The sequence below is a fragment of the Anas platyrhynchos genome, chromosome 33 (assembly GCF_047663525.1).
Source record: "Anas platyrhynchos isolate ZD024472 breed Pekin duck chromosome 33, IASCAAS_PekinDuck_T2T, whole genome shotgun sequence".
Taxonomy (NCBI): domain Eukaryota; kingdom Metazoa; phylum Chordata; class Aves; order Anseriformes; family Anatidae; genus Anas; species Anas platyrhynchos.
In genome coordinates, this window is record NC_092618.1 from 3,919,922 (window position 1) to 3,944,800 (window position 24,879).

Genomic DNA, 24,879 nt, shown 5'->3' on the forward strand with positions numbered 1-24,879 from the left:
TTCCCAAGGCTGTGCTGCTACCTCCCAACCTCTGCTGCTCCGCAGGCCTCTGGGGAAGCTCTTGCCGTGGCTGCAGAGTTTCTGCGATGCAAGGAGCTCAAGCGCTTGGCCCAGACAGAACAGACGTGGAGGATTGGAGAGTTCTTGGTAAGGACCCACATTGGTTTGCCCCAGCTGGGCAAACGCGCCCGGCCAGAGCCCGCTGCCTGCAGCCGCATCCTCGCTCCCTTCCTGCCAGCACAGAGCCCCAGGGGGCTCTTCTGGAGGCCCCTCTGACCTCCCTGCCCCCAGGATGCTGGAGGAGACCCTGGAGAGGGTGTGCAAGCCCCGTGACCCTGCGTTCTCTCTCTCTCCAGCTGCAGCAGGACAGAGGCAGAGTAGAAGAATACCTGCAGCAGAGCCAGCCCTACCTGCAGGACACTCAGACCCTTTTGCGACTTGAGGCCGTCAGATTCATTGGTGAGCCCAGCCCCTGGGTCCCTCTTGGGGCAGTCTTTGGCAGCCCCAGGCACTGCCCTGTTGCCCCCAGAGCCCCCCGACTGGGCCCTTGCTCCAGGGTGCAGGAGGGGGCACAGCCTGGCTGGCCAGGCCAGGGGCTGCGCTGCTGGGAGCGTGCTGGGGAGCGGGGCTCTGATGGGATCTCTGTGTCTAGGTCTTGCTGCGCGCTACTGCGAGGACCAGAGCGAGGAGAAGCTGGATGAAATCCTCAGCGGTGGGTGAGGGCAGTGGGGGGTGTGCTAGGGCTGGGGGGACAGCGGCAAAGGCCCCCGTGCCTTGCCCTGCTCCAGGGAAATGCTTCGGGGCGGAGGAGCAATGCAGCCATAGGAACGAGGGAGAGGAGACGGGGTAGCCTGTGGTGTCAGGGAATGGCCTCCCAGCCTGGAGCTGGGCAGTGCCGCTGAAAGGGTTGAGTGTCCCTGAGGAAGAGTCAGGGGAAAGGGCAGTAAGGCTGACAGAAGGTGGGAGCCTGTTGTAGAGCACGCAACCAGGACGAAGAGGGAGATGAGACAGCCTACAAGCAGCTAGGAGCAGGGTCACGATTGCTAGCCCTTGCTCTCATGGGGAAGCACAATAGCGAGAGGAAAGAGTCCAGGAGATTCCTGGAGTGTGTGAATCCTCCCAAGGGATGGAGGCAGGTGGTGAGGGAACCAGCTTGTGAAGGTGCCCCACTTGACCTGTGGTGCGCAGGTGGGGAAGGACTGGTGGCTGCATTTGGGACATTGCTGAGCAGCAGCTTTCAACGGATTCCTTTGTCCCTCCTGCTCCTCCTGGCCTGGGGAAGAGTCGAGTGGGGCTGGCATGCTCTGCAGGGGATGCCTGGGGATCTCTGCAAGGAGTGGGTTTTCATCTCTGCTCTTCTTTCTTTTGCAGTCCTCCAGCCTTCAGAGAACGACCCGGAACCCATGGTCTGTTCCCTGGCAGTTCAAACCACCCTGATCCTGACGTCAAGGCATAAGGCAATGTCAGGACGGAGATTTCCACTGCTGTGTTGCTGCTAGCCCCGCAGCAGTCCTCAAAAGAGCAATATATATTTTAATAGAACTAGGTTGTTGTCTCGTTATTCCAGCAGCTCCTTCACAGTGACTCGGTGCCATGACGCTGAGCTAACTTGGAGGCCACCAAGGACGTCTTTTCCCTGGGCCCGGTGACTGCATGGCGCCTACTCAACCAGTGAAAGAGTCACAGAACCCTTGCGCTTGGAAAAGGGCCTTCAGCTCAAGTCCAAGCGTCAGCTAACACCACCAGGCCCACCACAAAACCACGGCCCTTAGTGCCAAGTCCACGCATTTCTTTAATAGCTCCAGGCCTGGGACTCCAGCAGTGCCCTGGGCAGCCGGTTCCACCCTTTGCATGAAGAAATTCTTCCTGACATCCCATCCTGTGGTAGGTGCGCCCAGGTAGAAGAACTGCTCAGCCTCCTGGCAGAGCTTCGGGAGGAGGTGGGCAGGCTGAGGAGCACCAGGGAGTCGGAGAAGGTTGAACTGTACTGTGCCAGCCCTGGGACAGATGCGTCAGGCAGACACAGCAGAGGAAATGGAGGATCCCCTACCCTCTGGCCATCAGGCAGAAGGAGTGCATCTCAGTGACGAAGGGATGGAAGTTTAGATCTGCTCGGGGCAGCAGGTGAACCCCTCCTTGCCTACCTCACCTTCCTTTCAGGTGCCCTGAAACAACAGACTCTGGAAGTAATGGACACACAAACGATGATGTGCATGAAGGTCCATCCAGGTTGGAGGGGTTTTCTAGGGCAAGTCAGCCTTCCCCAGTATCACGACCACCTCCATCAAGAAGAAGAGAAGGGTTACTGTCATAAGTGACTCCCTTCTGAGCAGAACAGAGGGCCGCATATGCCGGCCTGACCCAACCCATGGAGAAGTCTGCTGCCTCCCAGGAGATCAGGGTAAAAGGTGTTTCTGGAAAGCTCACTTGCCCCGTAAGGCCCTCTGAGCATCATCCATTATTGTTCTGTCCTGACAGAATCTTCTAAGTGGCACACCAAAATGGGAGGGAGTGTGCGCTAGCGAGATCCTTCGGCCTGCTCCATGCCACGCTGGGTACACTGGAGCACATTTGGAATGTTTCTGCACCGATGCACCCAGCATGAGGGACAAGCAGGAGGAGCTGGAAGCTTCAGCTCCATCCCAGAACAAGCGAGACTTGGTGTGCTGTGATGAACGGGTATGGGCTCTTCAGGAAGGATAGGCAGGGCAGGCGAGGCAAGGGGCTGGCACAAGGACGTGGCCGAGAGCTTCTGGATAAGGATTAAGGGAGAAACCAATCACTTGGATGTTGCAGTGGGTGTTTGCGATACCAATGAATTATTCGCTAAGCAACTAAGAGAGACCTCTCTTAGCTCAACTGCCCTTGTCCTGATGGGGGACTTCAACTTGCCAGACGTTAACTGGGAAGACCACACAGCTGATACAAGCAGGTCCAGGAGATTCCTCACACACCTTGATGACAACTCCTTGGTACAGCTACTGAGGGAGACAACAAGGAAAGGTGCCATCCTAGACCTGTTGCTTGTGTTATAAATGGCTCAGTCTTCAAAATAGGATTATAATCAAAGTTTACAATTTATTAAAGGAATAGAGGTAAGCAAACAGCGCTGGGTGCGCCGGGAGTCTCTGCTCCACCAGGACGCACACCAGTTACATCAAGCAGCTGATTTTTATGCTCCTAGGCTGATACATATTCATTACTACTCCTAAAAAAAATGGGTTATTATAATTAGCTTCCGGGATCCAAACCCTCCTACTGGAGCATGCGCATCAGTCTCTGGTGGTCCCCCTGGGGGTCTCTGGGGGTCTTTCATGCTGAAGGCTCGTAGTCTTCCTCTCAGTTTCTTTTTCTTGTCCTTCCCCTTTGTACTCCTTGGCAGCATGTCAAAAGCTTACACAGCGTTCCCTGCAAGTTTTGTCTTCTAGCCATCCTTCAGCTTCTTTCTTCTCCTTAATCTCCTGGCCGCCTGGCCAGATATCAGGGGCTTGCATAGTGTCCCATTCAGAAGTCATAACAGTTACTAGTTGTTAGCAGTTGTTCTGAAACCCCCAGACAGCAGAGACTTCAAAGAAAGAACATACAAACACAAATAGCTCTCTATTGACACTTCACATTTAAAAATCTTTGGCGATTGGAGGAAAACTGCCAGTACGCCTGCTTTTGGCAGGGGGGTTGGACCCAATGATCTCTTGAGGTCCCTTCCAACCCCTCCAATTCTGTGAACTTTGGACACGGGGAGGGCAGAGTTCAGGCTGCTCAGGGAACTAGTTCGGAAGATCCCCTGAGAAGCTGTTTTGGAAGGTATCGGGGTCCATCTTTTTAAGCACGACCTCCTAAGAGCACAGGAGCAGGCGATTCCAAAATGTTGGAAGTCAAGCAGGCGGGGCAGGAGGCCAGCTTGGCTGAGCAGGGATCTTCTTCTAGAGCTTAAGTGCAAAAAGAAAGCGTGTGGCCACTGGAAGCGAGGTCGTGTGACATGGCAGGGCTACAGAGGTGCTGTTTGCCTCTGTTGGGAGAAAATTCGTGCAGGCAAAGCTCAGGGGTGACGCTGGCTAGTAGTGTGGGCAACAACGCAGATATATACATTAATATGTGTATTGAAGATGTGAACTGCTAAAGGAGGGCTAGAGGAAACATTGGTCCGTTACTTGCTGAGGATGGTCACCTCACAAACACAGACATAGGCGAAGCAGAGCCATTTAATGTCTCTTCTGCCTCTGTCTTCAAGAGCAATGATGGGCTCTGGGACCCAAGGGGCCCAGAGTTGGGGGGCCATGAGTGCGGTAACAAAAACCTCCTAGCCAAACCCACACTGGATGCATATGAGTCTACGGGGCCTGAGGGGATTCATTCCAGGGTTCTCAGAGGGCCGACTAATGTCCTTGTGAGACCTCTCTCAATTATTTTTCAATGGTCTTGGGAGCCCAGAGAGGTCCAAGTTGACTGTAGGCTGGCAATCATTGTGACAGGTTTCAAGAAGGGCAAGAAAGAAGAGCCCAATAATTACAGACCCGCCAGTCTCTCTTCAGAGCCTAGTAAAAATACGGAGAAACTCTTCTGGGCATTACTGAAGAACACCGGAAAGACAACGCAGTCGTTGATCACAGCCCACCCAGGTTCATGAGGGGAAAGTCCTGTTTAACAAACTTAATTTCCTTTTATGACAGCATCACCCGTCTAGTTGAGCAAGGGATGCCAGGTTTTGGATTTCCATCAAGTTTTCAGTACTGTTTCTCTCAGTATCCTTCTGGACAAAATGTCCATTGTACAGCTAGATAAATACATGCGGTTTAGGGTGAAAAGTTGGCTGATGGGTTGGGCTCAAGGGGTTACAGAAATGGGGTTGCATCAGGCTGTTGACCAGTCCCTAGTGGGGTTCCCCAGGGTTCCACTTAGGGCCAGCAGAAGAGGCTGGAGAGCAGCCTTGCAGAAAGGGATCTGGGGGTTTTGGTCGACAGCAAGTTGAATACGTGTCAGAATTCAGCCTGGAGGAGAGTGAGGGGAGGCCTCCTGGCGGCCTGCAGCTCCCTCACGAGGGGAGCAGAGGGGCAGTGTGGCATTTAGGGGTGTAGCCGATTAACCGTTACGGGTCCGGTCAGATTCAGGGTCCTGAACTATCACAATCACAGATTCACCAATAACGCATGTATGAAATACAGAGGTGGCACAGGTGCGCAGCCTGGAAATGAACGCGTTACAAGGCACAAAGACTCTATAGAGATTCCTAAGTTTCTGCAGAGACACACGATATAACCTAGTGTTCAAATCTCACCCAAAGGCGTCCCAATGGGCGAGAAGAGAGGCTCAGCCCGTCGACTGATCCCAGGAGTCAGGAGGTCCTCAGGATGGTGTATTCCCTTGGGATGGCATCTCCCCTGATGGTGGTATCTTCCCTAATGATGGTACCTTCCCTAACAATGGTATCTTCCCTGACACACCCTCTCTCTTAGGCCAATTTATGAGGTGGAGCTTGAGTGACTCTAGTCAAGCATATTTTAGTTAGGATTGGTGAAAAGGTTTCTTGTCTCTGTTTAAAGTAGTAGGCTCTGAGAAATTCAGAGCACATGCTCAGAGAGGGGTGGTCGCACCTTGGAAGCAGGGAGCTTTTGGGATGGAGGTGTGTTTTGGCATTTTAATGATATTATAATTGTACTGGGTCTGGCTGGAATGTTAACTTTCCCGGCAGCAGCCCATACAGTGCCGTACTCTGGACTTGTAGCTGGAACAGCAGTGTTATCACACCAGTGTTGTGTCTACTGCTGAGCAGCAGTGGCACAGCATCGGGCCTTTCTCTAACCCTCCTAGGGGGTGGGCAAAAAGTGAGGAGAGAAACATCACTAGGGCAGCTGACCTAAACCGATCAAAGGGATATTCCATACCATGTGATGTCACACTCAGCAATAAAAGGTGGAAACAGGAAGAAGAGGGGAGGGGTGGGCTCTCGTTGAGAAGACGTCGGTCCTCCTCTGGAACACTGGCTGCGTGCGTTGAGGCCTTGCTTCAAGGACGCGGTCAATCATCGCTCATTTGTGGGAAGTAGAGAGTAATTTCTTTCCTCTGCGCTTCCATATAGCTTTCATTTATTTTGTTGGTTTGTTTTCCTCCCTTCTTTTTATTTTCCCTTTTCCCCTCCCTTTTCCCCTTTCCCTTTTATTTCCCCTTAGTTAAATTTTCAGTTCATAGTAGTCTTGATTTAATTATTATAGTTATTTCCCTTTAATTAAATTATCCTTATCTCAACCCGTGAGTTGTTCTTTGCTTTATTTCTCCCCCTCCTCATCTAAAGGAGGGGGAGTGAGAGAGCGGTTGTGGGGTTTAGCTGCCCAGCACGGTAAAACCACCACAATAATGAGCAAAAGTACATTAGAATACAGCATTTGTCAAAACATGACAGGTCGTTGGCTCAGGGTAGCAAAAAGTGCAGCTTATCGGTCTCAGCGTGCACAGGAACAATCGAGTCCGCACCTGGTCACAGAGCCTAGCCGTGGTGTCTCCACTCCACTCTATGCTCCGTGCTGTTCCTTAGAGCTAGCACACCAGGTTCCCCCAGCGCAATAGCATCTAAGGTTGGAAGCCTAGGGAATGCTCAGGTAATGCAGCTACGCCCTACCCTGAAAGCCTTTTCAATGCTGTGCATTTTCTTTAAGATGTGAATGTTAGTTTTATTTTCCTAGTTACTTCAGGCAACTGCACCACAGGCAGGTGCTGAGCTCTGCTCTCTGGGGACAGTGACAGGACCCGAGAGAACGGCACGGAGCTGGGACAGGGGAGGCAGAGGCTGGGTGTTAGGAAAAGGTTTTTCACTGAAAGGGTGGTCGGGCACTGGGACAAGCTGCCCAGGGCATTGGGCATGGCTCCAAGCCTGCTGGAAGTCAAGTCAAGTCAAGCGTTTGCACAACGCTCTAACATCCTCCGATAATGGGTGGTTCTGTGTGGAGCCTGGCGTTTGACTCAATGATCCTTGTGGGTCTTGTGTGGGAAAGGAATTTGTAGGTGGCTTTGCACTATTGCACACGTTCCTGAATTAGAGATAATGAAGAAATAATCGTAGAATCGTAGAATCTCCCGAGTTGGAAGGGACCCATAACGTTCAAGTCCAACTGCTGGCACCGCACAGGTCTACCCAAAAGTTTAGACCATGTGACTAAGTGCACAGTCCAATCGCTTCTTCAATTCAGACAGGCTTGGTGCAGTGACTACTTCACTGGGAAGCCTGCTCCAGTGTGCGACCACCCTCTTGGTGAAGAACCTCTTCCTGATGTGCAGCCCAAACTTCCCCTGCCTCAGCTTAACACCTTTCCCACGGGTCCTATCACTGGTGATTACGGAGAATAGGTCACCTGCCTCTCCACTCCCCCTCGCAAGGAAGTTGTAGACTGCGATGAGGTCCCCCCTCAGCCTCCTCTTCTCCAGGCTGAACAGGCCCAGCGCCCTCAGCCGCTCCTCATATGTCTTCCCCTCTAGGCCCTTCACCATCTTCGTCGCCCTCCTCTGGACCCTCTCCAACAGAGAGCCGGAGCCGCCAGGTCAACCCAGACCCGGCAAGGGGGGGGGGGGAGGAAAAAAAACGGGGAAGGAGACGGGAGAGAGACCCAATCCATGCCGCGTGGAGCGGGGAAGTGGGGCCGTGTGATGGGAAGAGGGTAAGAGGGAAAAGAGGGAGAAAAGCGAGAGTGTTCTCCCCCGAGGGGGGAACGAGTGAACGGCAGGCAGGCGCAGGTCTGCGCGTGACAACCGCATCCCCTTGCCTTTCCCTCCTCCGCCCGGTGGTGGCAAGGGCGAAAAGTGACAAAAACTCGTGTCAAGGGCTGACTCTCAATAGATCGCAGCGAGGGAGCTGCTCTGCTACGTACGGAACCCTGACCCAGAATCAGGTCGTCTACAAATGATTTAGCACCGGGTTTCCCACGAACATGCGGGACGCAACGGTAAGCATACATGCGCCCAAGCCTTGAGCAGCCAGTTTCTCCGGGAGAATTCTGTGAGAAAAGGTGTCGAAAGCCTTACGGAGGGTTAGGTAGACCACATCCACAGCCATTCCTTCGTCCACTGAGCACATTGCCTTGTCTTAGAAGGAGATCAGATTTGTCAAGCAGGACCTCTCTTTGATAACCACCTACTGAAATGGCCTGATCACCCGACTGTTCTTTCAGTGTTACAGAATCACAGAATCACAGAATTTCTAGGTTGGAAGAGACCTCAAGATCATCGAGTCCAACCTCTGACCTAACGCCAACAGTCCCCACTAAACCATATCCCTAAGCTCTACATCTAAACGTCTTTTAAAGACTTCCAGGGATGGTGACTCCACCACTTCCCTGGGCAGCCTGTTCCAGTGTCTAACAACCCTTTCGGTAAAGTTCTTCCTAAGATCCAACCTAAAACTCCCCTGGCGCAACTTTAGCCCATTCCCCCTCGTCCTGTCACCAGGCACGTGGGAGAACAGGCCAACCCCCACCTCACTACAGCCTCCTTTAAGGTATCTGTAAAGAGCGATAAGGTCGCCCCTGAGCCTCCTCTTCTCCAGGCTGAACAAGCCCAGCTCCCTCAGCTGCTCCTCGTAGGACTTGTTCTCCAGGCCCCTCACCAGCTTCGTCGCCCTTCTTTGGACCCGCTCAAGCACCTCGATGTCCTTCTTGTAGCGAGGGGCCCAAAACTGAACACAGTACTCGAGGTGCGGCCTCACCAGAGCCGAGTACAGGGGGAAATGTGTTGTGTGATGGTACTCCGGATAATCTGATCCATGAGCTTTCCCAGCATCGTGGACAGAATAACAGATCCGTAGGTCCCCGACTCCCCCTTCCAGCCCTTCCTGTAGACAGACGTCACATTTGCTAGTCGCCAGTTGACCGCAGCCTCCCCTGATAGCCACGACTGCTGATCAATGATGGTTGCAGGTTGGCAAGTGATTCTGCCAGCTCCCTCAGTAGTGACAGGTGGATCCAATTCTGCCCCATAGATGTGTGTATATCTAAGTGGAGTAGCAGTTCTCTAACTATTTCCTCCTGCATTATGAGTGTTTCATTCTGCTCCCTGTACCTATCTACCAGCTCTGGAGGCTGAGTACCAGGGGAACAACTGGCCTTGCTGCTAAAAACTGAGGCAACGAAGGAATTAAGTACCTCAGCCTTTTCCTCATGTCTTCTATGGTTCTATGTCACTATCATTCCCCTCACATCCAATTCAGAATGGAGATGCTCCTTAATGCTCTTGTTATGTGTATATATATATATATATATATATAATTACTCTTTTTGTTAGTAATAGTCAGATAGAGCTCCAGTTAGGATTTGGCCATTCTGATTTTGTCCCTGCACAGCTTCAAGACATGGAGGACTGAGCTCCACACCAAACGAAAAAATGGATGGAAAAAAAGCACAGAAAAGGTGGAACGTGGCAGCTTTACATCCCCTGCCCTTACCTGAGTCTATGCTGTAATTCCGTTCAACTGCTTACTGCCGTATTCTCTAAAGCGTCCTGCAACTCCTGTTGCTGTTATCTTGTGAGAGACAGCACAATCAGGGTGAGTCATCTGCCTACAGAAATTAACAACTGACAGAATGGAGCATCTGTCCAGGAGAAGTTGGAGTGGCTGATGGGCCTGCCACAGGGACTGGCGTGTGCCTGCAGGAAAAGTCCCAGGGGTCGGAGACGTGTTGCCTGTGGCTTGTTAAGCACAGGTCAAGCCCCAGCACATTCCAGTAATTTGTGTCTCTTTGGAAATGCCAGGGTGATCACACGCAGTTTTCAAGCATTTCACAGTTTTTTCTAGGATTCTGCACATTCTCAGAGGTGAAGCTCCAAAGCACTGGAGGTGCCCACTGCTCTAGGTTCCTGCCCATATCCTCACACAGTCCCTGCCACTCCTAACTCTCCTGCCTCTGGAAAGATCTCTGGATGGCATGCTTAAGTAGTTGTTTAAAATTATACAAAACCTGAATCACATTTAGGAGATGGGACAACAGAAACATGCTGGTTCGGCCATCCCACGGATATTCAAAGCTTTCAAGAGCTATTGTAATTAGCCCGGAGGAGAAGAAGAAAGGGAGAGTGAAGAAGTGGGGAGAAACGTCCCCCACTGTCCACACCAGTTCCATCCCCCCACCTCCTGCCCCACCCTGCACAGGAGAAAAGGCAAAAAGTGTAAAATAATGTAACTATTAATAGTTTCTAAGAGATGAAGAGATGGTTCCCGAGGTACAGAGGTGGCAATAATTTTATCCTGTCATAAGTCAGTGTTATCCCATACATCAAAACAGTAACCTTAAACCAGCCCCCAGAATTGATGAACAGCATGACATGGAAGACAGACAGTTAGTGATGTGCTATACAACACAATTCTGAAAACAAGCACAACAGCCCCAAGATCAAAAAGATCAACATTGTGATCAGCAACTGTTAAAGCAACTGTTAAACTGATCTATTGCTTATAACAATTTACTTTTAAAATGCTCTGGTCCGATTTGTCATCTCAACCTTTGTGCTCCATGCTAGGCACCAAAAAGACTTGCAGTGGTTTGACCCAGGAGGCAGCTCAGCACTACAGATCTATTTATCCAATGCAATGAAGGAGAGAACTGGGAGAAAAAAAAAAAAAAAGACAAAAAAAAAAAAGACACAAAAGGAGTAGGTTGTTATTGTTATTGTTACAGACACCAACAGAGTAAGGGCATGATATTTTTGTGTGCACATCAATGTGGGGGGGAGGATTGGGAGGGACCGTGGGTGGGGCAAAGGGTCACGGGGATCTGGGGCAGTCATGTGTATAAGAAGCTATGCTACGCAGCAATAAATTGGCACTTGAGCTAGACACGGTGTGTCTGTCTCTGGTGTCCCTGCTTGGGGAGCAGACGTCCAGGCAGCCAAGTGATGTTGTCTCTCGGGCTGGGGTAGCACGGAGAGAGACAACAATCAAAAGACAGGAAAGGTGGCGGTGATTAATTGAAAAGTGTTGGACCTAAGCATGACGTATATGGTATGGAATTAGGGGTGGATATTGTCCTAGTTTTGGCTGCGATAGAGTTCATTTTTCTTCCTAGTAGCTGGTATGTTGCTGCCTTTCGTATTTACAGAATCACAGAGCAGTTTGGGTAGGAAAGGACCTTAAAGATCACATAATTCCAACTCTCCTGCCATGGGCAGAGACATCTTCCGCTAGACCAGGTTGCTGAAAGCCCCATCCAACCTGGCCCTGCTTCCAGAGATGAGGCAGCCACAGCTTCTCTGGGCAGCCTGTTCCCGTGCCTAATCATTCTCTGAGTAAACAACTTTCTAATATCTAATCCGGATCTACCCTCTTGCAGTTTAAAACCATTACCCCTAGTTACTGCTGGCTCATATTCAGCTGACTATCTACCAATATCCCCAGGAGCCTTTCTGCTGGGCGGCTTTCCACGCACTCTTCCCCCAGCTTGTGGCATTACATGGGGTTGTTGTGCCCAAGTGCAGGACCCGGCACTTTGCCTTGTTGAACTTCATCCAGTTGGCCTCAGCCCATGGGTGCAGCCTATCCATTTCCCTCTGCAGAGCCTTCCTACCCTCAAGGAGATCAACACTCTCTCTGAACTAGGTGTCATCTGCAAACTCACTGAGGGTGCACTTGATCCCCTTGTCCAGATCACTGATGGAGATATTGAAAAGAAGTGGCCCCAGTACTGGGCCCAGTGGGACACCACTAGTGACTGGCCTCCAGCTGCATTTAGCTCCATTCACCACAGCAATTTGGACCTGGCCACCCAGACAGTTTTCGACCCATTGATGCATACATCCATCCAGGCCTTGAGCCGCCAGTTCCTCTGGGAGAATGCTGTGGGAAATGGTTTCAAAAGCCTTACTGAGGTCTAGGTAGACCACGTCCACAGCCTTCCCCTTGTCCACTGAAAGCATAACCTTATCTTCAAAGGGGATCAGATTTGCCAAGCAGGACCTGGCGTTGATAAACTCATGATGACTGGGCCTGCTCACCTGCTTGTCCTGGAAGCGTTGCGGGATGGTACTCAAGACAATCTGCTCCATGAGCTTCCCCAGCACCAAGATCAGACTGACAGGCCTGTAGTTCCCCGGATCCTCCTTCCGGCCCTTCTTGTAGACAGACGTCACGTTTGCTAGTCACCGGGTGACTGGGACCTCCCCTGATAGCCAGGACTGCTGGTCAGTGATGGAAAGCAGCTTGGAGAGCACTTCAGCCAGCTCCCTCAGTAACAACGGGTGGATGCCATCTAGCCCCCTAGACTTGTGCACATCTGAGTGCAGTAGCAGTTTTCTCAACGTTTCCTCATGAGAGCTTCATTCTGCTGAAGGTCCTTATCTACCAGCTCAGAGGGCTGAGTACTAGGGGAACAACTGGTCTTGCTGCTAAACACTGAGGTAAAGAATGCATTAAGTACCTCAGCCTTTTCCACATCTCTTCTAATTCTGTTTTCCCACATCCAATAAAGGATGAAGATTCTCTTTTCCCTCCCCTCCCCTCCCCTCCCCTCCCTTCCCCTCTGCTCTCCTTTCATTATAAAAACCTTTCTTATTGTCTCTGACAGCAATAGATAGATTGATCTCCGCTAGGGTCTGGCCCTTCCAATTTTGTCCTTGCCCACCCTAACAACATTTAGGACACAGCTTCAGACAAAATGACAGCATACATGAGAAGCACAGAAAAGGTGGAATCTGGCAGCCTTCCATCCACCAGCCTTCTGTGAGTCTGTGCTGCAATTCTGTTCAACTGGTTACTCCTCTACTGTCCACAATATCTACTAACACCTCATTGATGCTATCTTGTGAGAGACAGCACAATCAGGGGGAGCCATCTTCCTGCAGAAATTAACAGATGAAAGAATGGAGCATTCAAGGTCCAGGGGAACCTTGAGAAACTGCAGGATTTTGCCTACAGAAACCTCTTGACATTTACAAGAAGAAAAGCCTCATCCTGCACCAGAGGAAGAGGAACCCCACACATCAGGGCAGACTGGGACCCTGCTGAGTGAGCAGTGCCCAGGAGGAGGAGGGCCTGGGCACCACGAGGGATGCCATACGAGCTCACCAGGAGCTCACCAGGAACCAGGCCAACTTCCTACAGAGCTGCCTTATGAGGAGCATGGCCACCAAGAAAATGTAAGTTACCATGCTCGGCTCCGATCTGATGAGACACCACACAGCCAGCAGGGAAAGAGGTGCAGGTCTGTGAATCTCTTGGACAGCCTGGTGTGGAGAGGAGCAAGCACACTGGAAAGGCTGAAAGTCCCAACAGGCCTGAGGTCTGTGTGTCAATGGCTAGGGCTCTTGTCTCCGACAGCGAGGCCTATGAGGAGGCAGCTTCTTGTTAAAGCACCAGGGTCTCATTGCCTCCTCACCAGCCATGAACCAGGCAGGAGTCGTACCCTTCTCCTGCACTGGGCCATGGACATCCCCATCTCCTACTGCCCAGGAAGAGCCCTGAGCTCCTGTGTGAAGGGAAAGGATCTCCCTTCCCAGGAGCCTGGGGTCAAAGCCTGTTTTTCAATACATCAGTGTCACCTTCACATTTGTCTACCTGTCCTCACTGCCTCCAGTGTTCTGCTCTAATGAGCTCCAAGGGAGGCTGTGTCAGTGCCAGCAGAGTCCCCCCTCAGGGGGACACTGCAGGAAACTTGCATCTGCCTTGGATTTCTTGAGAGATTTCTTCAACGCACTCTCAGTGCCTGAGGTTCATGGGCTCATCGCCAAAGCCCCCAGAGGGCTGATTCCAATGCCTCTGCTGCTGATCTGGGCTGGGCTCCTGGGACAGGGAGAGCTCCTGGCAAGAGGGCCCTGGTGCAGAGAGACAGCTCTGCCCAGGAGCAGCTCCTCTGCACAGCGCAGAAGGGCTGGGGGCTCTGACCCCCATGGGGAGAGGAGAGGAGAGGAGAGAGGGGTTGGAGGCAGTTGGGAGTGGGAGGGTGCTGAGAGCTGCCTGCAGGAGAAACCTGCACAGCCCTTGACAAGGTAAGTCTCTGGCTGCAGGGCCATGCAGCTGCAGCTCCTGGAAGGGTCTTGTTTCTGGGAGGGCGGTGGGCAATGCAGTAGGCTGTGAGAGTCCTGCTGGATTGCACTGCGAGGTGAGGAAGTCTGGCAGAAGCCCCTTGGAGTGGCCTAAGCCAGGTGCCCCTGACACCCTAGAAGCCTCGAACACCCTGCTGGTGATGCAGGGCTCTCTGTCAGCTGCCCCATAGCTCCTGCTGCATGGAGGTGCCCCTTGGCAGGGCCCTGGTGGTGGCAGGGTGCTGCAGGGCAGCGCTGAGCACAGCCGCATGGGATGGGGTCTGTGAGCACAGGCGGGGGAAAGAAGAGTTTGGCCAAGATCAGCAGGAACAGAGTGGCCAAGAATCCTCTAGGTACAGCATGTTGTGTGCCTGGGATACTGGAATACCCCAGCGTGTGGATATTCACCTGTCTGTGGGGTGTTTTCCTGGGCTTCAGGCTGCTCTCCAGCAGGATGCAGCTCTCTCGTGGCATCCTTGTGGCATGCAGGCGTCCCAAGGAGAAGACACCTCCTTGCTAAGGCCATGTCCGTGCTGCTGGATGTCTGTCTGTGGGCAGCTGGAGTGAGGCCTCGGCAGCCCTGGCTAGGGGGGAAGAGCTGAGATCCTGCTCAGGCCCCCAGGGCCAAGGTAAGGATTCTGTCCAGCCTCACTCGGACTGGGGCTTCTCTGCTCTCAGCTGTCTCCGTTTTTTTCTCAGCGTAACACGAGTATGATCGGTGTCCTAAGCATTACAGGGGGAATTATAAGAAAATACAGCAAATAAAATCTCTCTTGCTCTACAGTGTGGTCGGATGAGTTGTTTGCAAAAAGACTGCATGGCTCATTGATCTGACAAGTGGACTGCACTTGAGTTTCCCCCATGGTCCTGCTTCCCTCCTGCTGCACAGCAGGAAGGACTCCTCTGGAGCCCACAGCAGCCCCTGCTCCCAGTGTCACACGCAGCCAGCACCACCCAGAGCTCAAGCAAGAGAGCTGCAGAAAGCTGCGGGCTTTCCAGGAGATGAAATAGGTTTTCCTCATTGAAGTCTGTTCTATTTTTTTTTTCTCCTCTTCAAAGATACCTGTGTCCAAAGTCAGCAAATGCCCAACAGCAGCTCTGTGAGCGAGTTCCTCCTGCTGGCATTCGCAGACACGCGCGAGCTGCGGCTCCTGCACTTCGTGCTCTTCCTGGGCATCTCCCTGGCTGCCCTCCTGGGCAACGGCCTCATCCTCACCGCCGTAGCCTGCGACCACCGCCTCCACACCCCCATGTACTTCTTCCTCCTCAACCTCGCCCTTCTCGACCTGGGCTGCATCTCCACCACTCTGCCCAAAGGCATGGCCAATGCCCTCTGGGACACCAGGGCCATCTCTTACCACGGGTGTGCTGCACAGGTCTTCTTTTTTGTCTTCTTGGTTGGAGCAGAGTATTCCCTCCTCACCGTCATGGCCTACGACCGCTACGTTGCCATCTGCAAGCCCCTGCACTACGGGAGCCTCCTGGGCAGCAGAGCTTGTGCCCAGATGGCAGCAGCTGCCTGGGGCAGTGGCTTTCTCAGTGCTGTCCTGCACACAGCCAATACATTTTCCCTGTCCCTCTGCCTTGGAAACGCAGTGGCCCAGTTCTTCTGTGAGATCCCCCAGATCCTCAAGCTCTCCTGCTCAGATGCCTACCTCAGGGAAGTTGCTGTACTCTTATTTACTCTTTCTTTAATCTTTGCTTGTTTTGTTTTCATTATGTTGTCCTATATACGGATTTTCAGGGCTGTGCTGAGGATTCCCTCTGAGAAGGACCAGCACAAAGCCTTTTCCACGTGCCTCCCTCATCTGGTTGTGGTCTCTCTGACTGTCAGCACTGGCATGTTTGCCTACCTGAAGCCCCCCTCCATCTCCTCTCCCTCCCTGGACCTGTTGGTGGCCGCTCTATTCTCGGTGGTGGCTCCAGCAGTGAACCCCTTCATCTACAGCATGAGGAACAAGGACCTCAAGAATGCCTTGTGGAAACTGATGACTTGATTTGCTTCGGAAGCAATAATTTCACAGTCTGTTTCTGCAGATTACTCAGAATATCACTTACACAGAACAACCTATATTCCCTTTTTTGTTGTTTTTGTATGTGTGAGTGTGTATTTTTAGTACTGGTATTACTTAGTTTTGTGTTTTGTTTTGTTTTGTTTGTTTTGTTTTTTTCAGGTTAGGTTGCCCAATAAAATGTCATTTTTGTCCCACTCCCAATTCTGTACGTGTGTTTAGTGTATGTACTGAGTCTCTGTCCATGTGGAATTATGGTCTCTGTGAACTTTTAACGAAATAAAACAGCCTACACTGCCTTCTTTGTCTGATGTCCTTCCTCTGAGACCTGGTCTGGCTCTGCTGGGGCAGTGCCCATTTGCAGAGGAAAAGAGTCCCATTCCAGCAGCACAGCCAGGGAGCACCAGCGCTTGGGGCATGCCAAGCTGCTCTCTTGCCTCTGCCGCCCTCTCCTGCTGGTGGGGCCAGGCCCGGCTGCTCCTGGAGCTTGGTGCCAGTGCTGTTGTGGGGCTGTGCTGGGACTGCTGGCAGGTTAATGTTTCTTGCAGAGGGAATTAGCATCTGCCAGCAGAGTCCAGGGTATTGGCCGGAGCAGCATGAGCCCATAAAACAGGTGGAGCCCGCAGAGCATGAGCCTGTGCAAGGTGAATTTAGCAGAGCTCAAGTGCTCAAGCTGCTGCCAACAGGCAGAGGAGAGCTCTGCAGCCCCACGACACGCAGTAGCCCCAGCAAAGGAGGCTGGTGACTGATTCCTTGCAGCCTTGGGCAATGACAGTGACCCCATGAGCTGGGTCTGCCTCCCAGCCTGCCCAGCATGGCCCTGCAGAGTGTCCCCGTGCCCTGGGCACCACAGCCCCCTTGCTCTGCAGAGCAGCACCGCCAGCTCGGGCTGGGGCAGGGGCTGGGAGGGCGCTTCCCAGAGTGTCTTCTAGGCCAGCTTCAGGCACACAACATCTGCATGTCAGAGTGATCTTTGCTGTGTGCAAGGAGCTGAGAGACCAACAACAGTCATGGGGCTGGAACATTGCCTGCAAGGTCCCACCTGCCCTAGCACCTCCCAGAACTGGCACGGAACTGGTTCACATGCATCAGAGGGTCTGGGAGCCCAGCAGCAGTGCCATGGGCTTGAAGGATCACAATCAGATCACTTCTACCTGGGCAGGTCCTAGGCCAAAAAGGGGGTGTTTTGTAGGTATGATATTATGAGGCGGTGGTGCCTCAGAAATTCTAAGTCCAGCAGGAAGTGAATGGCTGTTAAATGGCCTTTGAGGTGGCTTCTTGGAGAAATAGCTGGCAGCTCATCCCTTGACTCCCGGCTGGGATCTATGCCATTAGGCTCATATCTGCAAAAGTACCTGAAAGGCAAGCAGAAGGCACTTGCTGTGCCTGTAGTTTGTGAGATCCGCTCTTTCCGAGTACCTGGTAGGCCCCATAAAGGAAGAGGTCTTGGATAGGGCTTGTCATGTCAGAGGTGTCAGCTTTTGCCTGAAGTCATCCTTCAGGACTGCTTTCAGTTTTCAACACAGAGGGGGCCACTGCCTCCAAGATGCCTGGGGTAAACTGAACCATGCACGAGGGCCTGGAAAAAGTTACCCTGGCTGCATAGGAGCCATTCTATATCCAAAAGCTGGAGGCAGGAAACAAATTTTTAGCGTGGTACGGAGCTGCAGGGCACATTGTGCAGGGTGTTCCTGCAGCCTTTATGTTCTTTTCCATCCTGGCTTCGGTGCTGCGTCTGTCTTAAGAAAGGAGTAGCCAACAGAGGTAAGACAGACCATGTGAGATCATGAAAGCCATCAGAAAACTACCCCTAAGAAGATGACTGATATGGGGAGGTCAGAAGAAGCCTGGCCAGGAGAAATGTGAGATTTGGGAGAGAGAAGAGGCCAGCAGGAATCAATGATTTCTGGGAGGCTAGAAGGTTCAGGCAATGTTGATTCTGCTGTAGCACTGACTTAAAAGAGTCATGTAAAGACCTTGTCCTATTTTAACCAGCAACATTAATCCTTAAACCTAAATGCTACTGTACACACTGTCAGGAATCCACTACTCTAATGCCTGACCTCAACGCATCCCTTGAAGCCAAAATTCATCACATAGCCCCTTCCCCTTGTTTTTACTCTCTTAATCACTCTGATCCCTGACCTTAACACTAGCATTAAAATGCTCTTTTTAACCCTAGGAAACTGCCTGAGAGACCTAAACAAAACCCTAAACCACAAAGCTTGTCCATACCCTAAACACAGACCTGATACCCACATAAGAATACCAAAACATTCCCATTCAAACTTTGCTTAATCTTTAACCCAGTAAGGTGGGCCCTAGTCCCTAGTCATATACATGAACACCTAACACCCAAAACCCCTGTTCCTGTGCATTAACCTCCTCACCTTCAGCCCCTCTACTAAGCCTTAACTTTAGGCCCGTCATCCCTTGGGACAGGGCAGGAACCATGAGGTTGCTCTGCAGTCATGGCACTCAAAGCTGAATGTGAGGGGCCATGGATCTCATCAGATTGTGGGCCACAAGGAGGAGACAGGGGAGAATGCTCTGATGAGCTCAGCTCTGCCTCAGGAAGTCCTGCACCAGCAGGAGCAATGTGACTGTGGCAGTGACGGTAAGGTCACTTCTGTCCCTGCAGAAGATAGGGCAGCAGCAGGAACATGTCACAGAAAGGGACTGAGAGGTCACTTCTGTCTGTAGGTGGCAGGTCACCCTTGACTTAGAGCTGGGATCGGTACTTTTCGGCTGACATCTGCCAGTGGCCCTGGTAGGCCAGCAAAAGGCACCTGGCTGGCATGCTGACTGTGGGATCCCCTCTGCCTACATACCCAGGAGGACCCATGCAGAAAGAAGGCCCACATATGGGTTGTCCTGTCCCTTCTGCTTGAGTCCATGACTGGACAGCAGCAGGCCCATGGCTTGGAAGATGCTGGTGCGGTGACTTCTGTCTGGTTGGCTGACAGGCCGCAAGGAGCCTGATGGATTGGGATGCCTACTTTAGGAGGGGGTTCCACCCTGATGGAGCTTTCTTTTGTAGTAGAAAAGAGTAGGAGAGAAAAAACTGCCACAAAGTGCACTTTGGAATGTTGGTGCTGGCCACGAGGAGGAAGAACTGTCCCTCAGAGTGTTGTGCTGCGTTGCCAGAGGTCACCCAAAGAGCGTCTGTGATCAGAGCATGGCTTTGTGTGAGAAGGAGCAGCTGGGGAGGGTTGATGAGACACTGGTGAAATGATGGAAATGCTGGCATGAGAGCAAGGTGGTGAACAGAGACGGGTGTCTACAGTCCTCAAAGAAATAGGTGAAAGTCATCAAAGTCAACAAAGTGCTCTGCCGGGCACTGCCCAGCCCAGCCCGGCCCCTGCCCACCTCTCCCCACCACCCTGCCCTCTCTCCAGCCCAGCCCAGCCCAGCAGCCCAGGCTGGGCTGGCCCCAGGGCAATGCCCTCCACAGGCTGCTGCAGGGCTCTGGGCACGGCCACCCCAGCCCCAGCCCCTCACAAGGCACCGCAGCTGCTGGGACAAAGTGTGGTGGTCTCACTCAGGTGGGCAGCCGAGCTCCACCACAACCGCTCTCTCACTGCCCCTCTCCTCAAAGAGGAAGGGGGAGAAAATACAACACAGAGAACTCGAGGTTTGAGATGAGAAAGGTTTAATTAAATGGAAAGGGAATGGGGAGGAAAAAAAAAAAGAAACAAAAGAAACAATCAGTCCGCGCGGGAGCACGGAGAGAGGGAAAAAAAAATTATTCTCTACTTCCCATCAACGAGCGGTGTTCAGCCACGTCCTGGGAAGCAGGACGGCTGCGCTCGCGTCAGGCAGCACCCTGGGGTGTCACCAAGTGACGTCACAATGGGTGCCCACCCAGCCCAGGCGCGTGTCACAGTGGCACCCATTGTGACGTCACTTGGTGACACCCCAGGGCTCCGCCTTATAAGAGCGCAGCCGTGGCTCGGACCCTCAGTGTCGGTGCACGGCAGTGACGGACAGGGCAGGAGCACAGGGCCTTCGAGGAGTCCCCGAGCATAGCCCACGTCCCACAATGCCGCAACCGCCCGCCCAGAGGAGACGCCGGTTTATCCTTGTGAGCTCTCCCACTCCAAAGGCTGCTTCTGAAGGGGAGTCGCAGCTGCTGGATCGCAGTGAGTCTTAGGGATGCGGTGGGGAGGGTTGGGGACACAGAGACCCCTGCTTGACTCCAGGACTCCTTCCCTGGGTAAAGCGGCGCTTGGGCTGACGGGGCCGAGCTTCCTCCGCAGCACCACAGAATGCCAGGACGCTTTGGGCTGGGGGGGACCTCGGCGATCACGATGCTTCCCCCCAGCCCAGGCTGCCCAAAGCCCACCCAGCCTGGCCGTGGGCAGTGCCAGGGAGGGGGCACCGCAGCCTGCGCCAAGGCCTCACTGCCCTGGGCGTGAAGGAGAGAAATCCCTGCCTGTCCGAAAGAAACCTGCCCTCTTTGAGGTTAAGGCCGTCACCCCTTGTCCTGTCGCTGCAGTCCATGATGAAGATCCCCCCCCAGCTTTCCTGGAGGCCCCTTTGGGCACGGGGAGGCCGCAGCGAGGTCCCCCCGCAGCCTTCTCCAGGCTCCACAAGCCCAGCTCCCTCAGCCTCTCTTCCCAGCGGAGCTGCTGCAGCCTCTGGGCATCCCCGCGGCCTCCCCACGGCCTTCTGGGGCTGGGGCCCTTCCTCTCCTCACCCCTGCATTCAGCCCCTCTCTGCAGCACTCTTTGCTTTCCTCCTTTCCAGGTAAGGCATGGAAACTGTGCAGAGACAAGGCCGTGGAATTCATCAGGGCGTATGTCAGAGGCACAGAAAAGGTAATGGCAGCCGCTTGCATCACAGCTGTGCTCCTGGCGCTGCCCTCCAGGGGTCCCACACAGCCCCAGACCCCTCAAGGCTTTGGTCCTGCTGGCCGTGGGTGTCCCCCTAATGCTCTGTTGGTGTCTTTGTGGCTGCCAGGACGACGAGGAGCAGAAGATGCTGTTCCTCAGCAAAATCTGCGATCTGTGCACATGTGTCACAGAGAGGGGTGTGCCAATGAACTTGCATGACTTCTGCTGCCAAACTAACCTGGTGGAGAACATCATGGTGAGAGGATGCGCAGCGGGTTGGGGAAGGGGCAAGGCCCCCCGGCACCAGCCCCCTGGGAGGCGAGGGCTGGGGCAGCGCTGGCTCTGCTGCTGCTGGGTGCCGGCGGCTCCAAGGTCTCATCCTGCTTGTGCTCTGCAGGCGCTGCTGGAAAAGGAGCCCATGGACAGCTTGCGCACAGCATTCCGGCAGAAGGCCATGGAGACTGTCGCCCTCCTCAGGTGCGTGCCCAGCCCCTGGTGGCAATGTCCTGGTGGCCCTGAAGCTGGCAGGGAGGCTGCCCGTCCCTCCCAGGGATGCCTGGCCAAGGGAGGTCCGTGTCCTCCTTCATAAGCCTCGAGGCACTGCGTCCAACAGGCTCCTCTCTCTCTCTCCTTCAGCAACACCGTACCAACAGCACTGTGTGGCAAAAGGGAGAGTCTCCTAAACATGTGCTTCAAGAGCGTCTTCTTTCTGCCTCCCGAGTCAGATGTGCCAGAGACAGGAGTGCTCTACGCCGAGGTATGTGCTGGGTGAGGTACCGGCACCCCCAGTCATGCTGAGCTGCTGCCTTGCTTCCCTGTGCTGACACAACCAGAGACCAGTGCAGGGCCGGGGCCCAGATTTGCTTTCCCAGCCTCACCCTTCCCCCTTCCCCGACCTGATCTTGTGCTGCAGGAGGTCTGCACACAGCAGCTTTTTAGCCCCAAAGCCACCCCTGAACTCCAGAGGGGCTCAGAGCCAGCTCCTGGGGGTGAGGAGGGCCAGAGAAATAATTCGATGCTCTTCTGTCCTCCCTGCAGACTATGAAAGCCATGGACACCATGCTGGAGGCCTTCGTACTCAACTGTCCCATCGCCAGTTTCAACATAGAGATGCAGAATATGTTGAAGGTTTGGCATTTCCAAAGAATTTCCAAAGAATCCTCTCAGGTCACATTTGCAGACCGCTGTCAACCCCCAGCAACTTCTCTCCTCGCAGGCGCTGCTGGACTTTGCTGTCTCCAAAAACTCAGATGTGCGTGAGAGCGCTGTGAAGGTGATTGAGAGGCTGATTACTTTCTTCCGCTGGTATTTGGTGATCAAGGTAAGGCACAAGGAATTTTCCACCCTTTCCTGCATCCCAGAGCATCCTGCCATGCAAGGGTGCCTGCGAGGCAACCCTCAACTCACGTGAGTGCCTCAGCACTGTGAATTGAGGGTCTTCATTCCTCCTTTGCCCCTGCTCTTCCCTCCCCAGGCCCTGCTATCTCAGGGGCTGGCTCTGCCTCCACTAAGCCCTTTGTCTCTCCTCCCTTCCTCAAACAGATCTTAGGGAACTTTGAAAACTATGGCAACGATGAGCCCACAGATTTCAACCTGCGCATCCCCATCCTGGGCAAGCTGCTGGGCCACCTCTTGCTTTTCAGCAGTGGCGATGATTCCATGAGCCACTCAGCTTTGGGAAGTCTTCATCGCATGTACACAGTCGTCAGAGAAGGAAGAGGTAAGAAGGTGTGGTGGGCAATGTCCATCTGCACACAGACATCTGCTGGTTTGTCTGCCTGTTCTCCCTGAGTATTGTGAAGGATTGCTTTTGTGCTTGGTGGAGGCTGCCCACGGAATTCTGCCAGGTTCCCTGGCCTCCTCTGCTCCTCACAGCAGCTTCCCGCAGCATTCTGGCTATCGTTTTCCGCAGAAGCTAGACGCTCACCTGCCGTCCAGGAGCAGTTCTCTGCTGCTGTCCTTCCCAACCCTCCCCAGATCACCTACCACGCTGTTTTGTGGTGTCCCCCAGTCTAAGCCATCAATCGATGAGCACTTCCCAAACCGCATCTTCCCCGAGGAGTGAACAGCAGAGCCAGCCGTGCATCACCAGGGATGGTGACGCCCTCCAGAATGCTCCCTGACTGTTTGCTCCCTGCCGTCTTAAAGGCAGGTGTCAGGGGGCTTCCTGCACATCCTGACCCCGAGCAGAAGGGGGTCTGTGACACGCTGCTACCCCCACGGCACCCAACGCCATTGCTTCTCCTCCTTCTGCATCATCCCTGAGGTCCCTCTTGCTCCCAGCACTCCTCACCTCGTGCTTTACATCCCTGCCCACCACTCTCCTCGCCGGGGGTCTGAGCCTCCCTCCTCAGCCATTCCTAGTGAAAGTGCTTTTCACCATTTGGCAAGCTTGTTGGCAAAGATGCTCTTCCCTACTGACTCTTCGCTGTTTCCCCCTGTTTAGAATGCATATTGAGAGAGGACATGGTAAATTATGCAGAGAGACACAAGAAATTGGAGTATGCAAAACTTCCATTTTCTATAACATCAACTCCGTGTGAAATTGCCAAGGTAATGAGCTCTGGCCTTGCTGGGGATCTTGTCCGCAGCATCAGCAGGCATCTCGTGTGAGCAAAGGGGTCCAGAACCGGTGGGGCTGGCACGGCCTCACTCGCCCTGCTGAGAGGGTTCCTCTTGTCCCCAGGCTGGGGCTATGCGAAGGCTGCTCCCCTGTGTCCCGGCAGCAGCTCCAGCCCTCCTGGCCACCAGCAAGCCCTGGTTACCTGCAGGGCCAGCACTCTGGCCCCATATGCCCCATCCTCACCCCTTCCCCCGAGGGCCCTCTCTCCAGAGCTGCCCTTGCTGCTCAGCTAAGCAGCACCCTTGGGACACTCAGTGAGGCATGTCTTCGCTCCTCCTTCTTCCCACAGCGGTTTGGAGGACATCTCTTCCCTGATGAGAGGCTGGACATCATCCTCACAGCCCTGGAAGCTTTACAAGACTCCAGCATCCATGACAAGCAGGGGGCCTGCAGCGTGCTGGACGCAGCCTTTGAGGACTCTTTCTACTGGCTGACAGATGTAAGTGGCCTGTGGCCATGGCCCTGCCCTTGAGCTCTTCCAGGCGTGGTTCCTCTCTCCTTCCCTGCCTCCCTCCCTGCCTCCCTCGCACATCGGGGTCTCTTGGGCTCCAGAAGCCACCTGAAGCCAGCAGAGAGCAATGGAAGGGGCCAAAGTTTGAGTGGCAGCTGTGGCAATGGCTGCGGTCTGCTGGCAACACCATTCCCACTTTGTCCCCCAAGGTGCCAAAGATCATGGAGTGCATCAGGAGAAACCTGGGCAGTATCCACACGGCATCGGCGCGGCAGTGCCTGGACTCCCTGCTTCTCCAGATGACCTACATGATGCCCAGGGAAGAAGTCAAGAACCTGCTGCAGTTCTCTCCGCCACGTGACAGGTCCTGGCCTTAACATCCTTGAGGGCTTGTTCCGCGTCGGGAGATGCACCTGGAGACTCTCTGCTTGCCACACCAATGGCAAAGAGCAGGACATCCCCAAGGAGCACAGCCCTCCTTCCCACCAATGTGTTCCAGCCCTACTGGGCCAGCCAGGGCTGCAGCAGCCCAGCTGTCCAAGGCAGCCCAGAGTCCCCCTGCCCCCAGGGAACACCAGCTCAGCCCCCTCCTGCCTGCCCAGGCTGGGCCCTCAGTGCTCCCCAAGTCACAGGGGCAGCAGGACAGCCTGGGTCCTCTGGGGCTGGCCCAGTTTGTGGCCCTGCGGCTAAGGCAGCCTCACTGACAGAGGATTCTGGGCTTGCAGCACTGACCTGGCCATGTGGGAGGTGATCCTGGCCATGCCGCAGACCTTGGAGAGGGTTTTAAACATCATGATGGAAGACTTGCCGCTGCGCAACTGGTACACCGCAGACACCGAAGACACCTGCATCCGTCGCTTGGCTGTGAGTTCCCAGATGAAACCTTGCTCCCAGCAGGGCTACGTATGCCCCTTCAGGCACACAGGCACAGCCCTGTGCCCATCTACCCCCAAACTGCCAGCTCCC

The 24,879-nt window shown here is 53.7% G+C and overlaps 2 protein-coding genes across 3 annotated transcripts in view; both read right to left on the bottom strand.

The window, feature by feature from the left end:
• The window catches only part of LOC140000103 (uncharacterized), a 72,089-nt gene that overhangs the window by 18,696 nt on the left and 28,514 nt on the right, over positions 1-24,879 (bottom strand). The window lies entirely within an intron of this gene.
• On the bottom strand, positions 3,059-24,764 carry LOC140000158 (uncharacterized). The gene is made up of 3 exons (XM_072029937.1): positions 24,722-24,764; positions 5,883-15,631; positions 3,059-4,009 (listed from the first exon to the last, which is right to left on the bottom strand). Exons 1-2 carry the CDS (start codon positions 24,762-24,764, stop codon positions 14,688-14,690), a joined length of 987 nt encoding a protein of 328 aa, XP_071886038.1. The 3' UTR covers positions 3,059-4,009; positions 5,883-14,687.

Coding starts and splice junctions, on each gene's coding strand:
- LOC140000158 (XM_072029937.1), bottom strand. CDS start 24,764: ATGCAGGTGTCTTCGGTGTCTGCGGTGTACCAGTTGCGCAGCG. Junction 15,632..24,721: donor GGTGTACCAGTTGCGCAGCG/GCAAGTCTTCCA, acceptor GCATCTGAGCAG/GAGAGCTTGAGGATCTGGGG.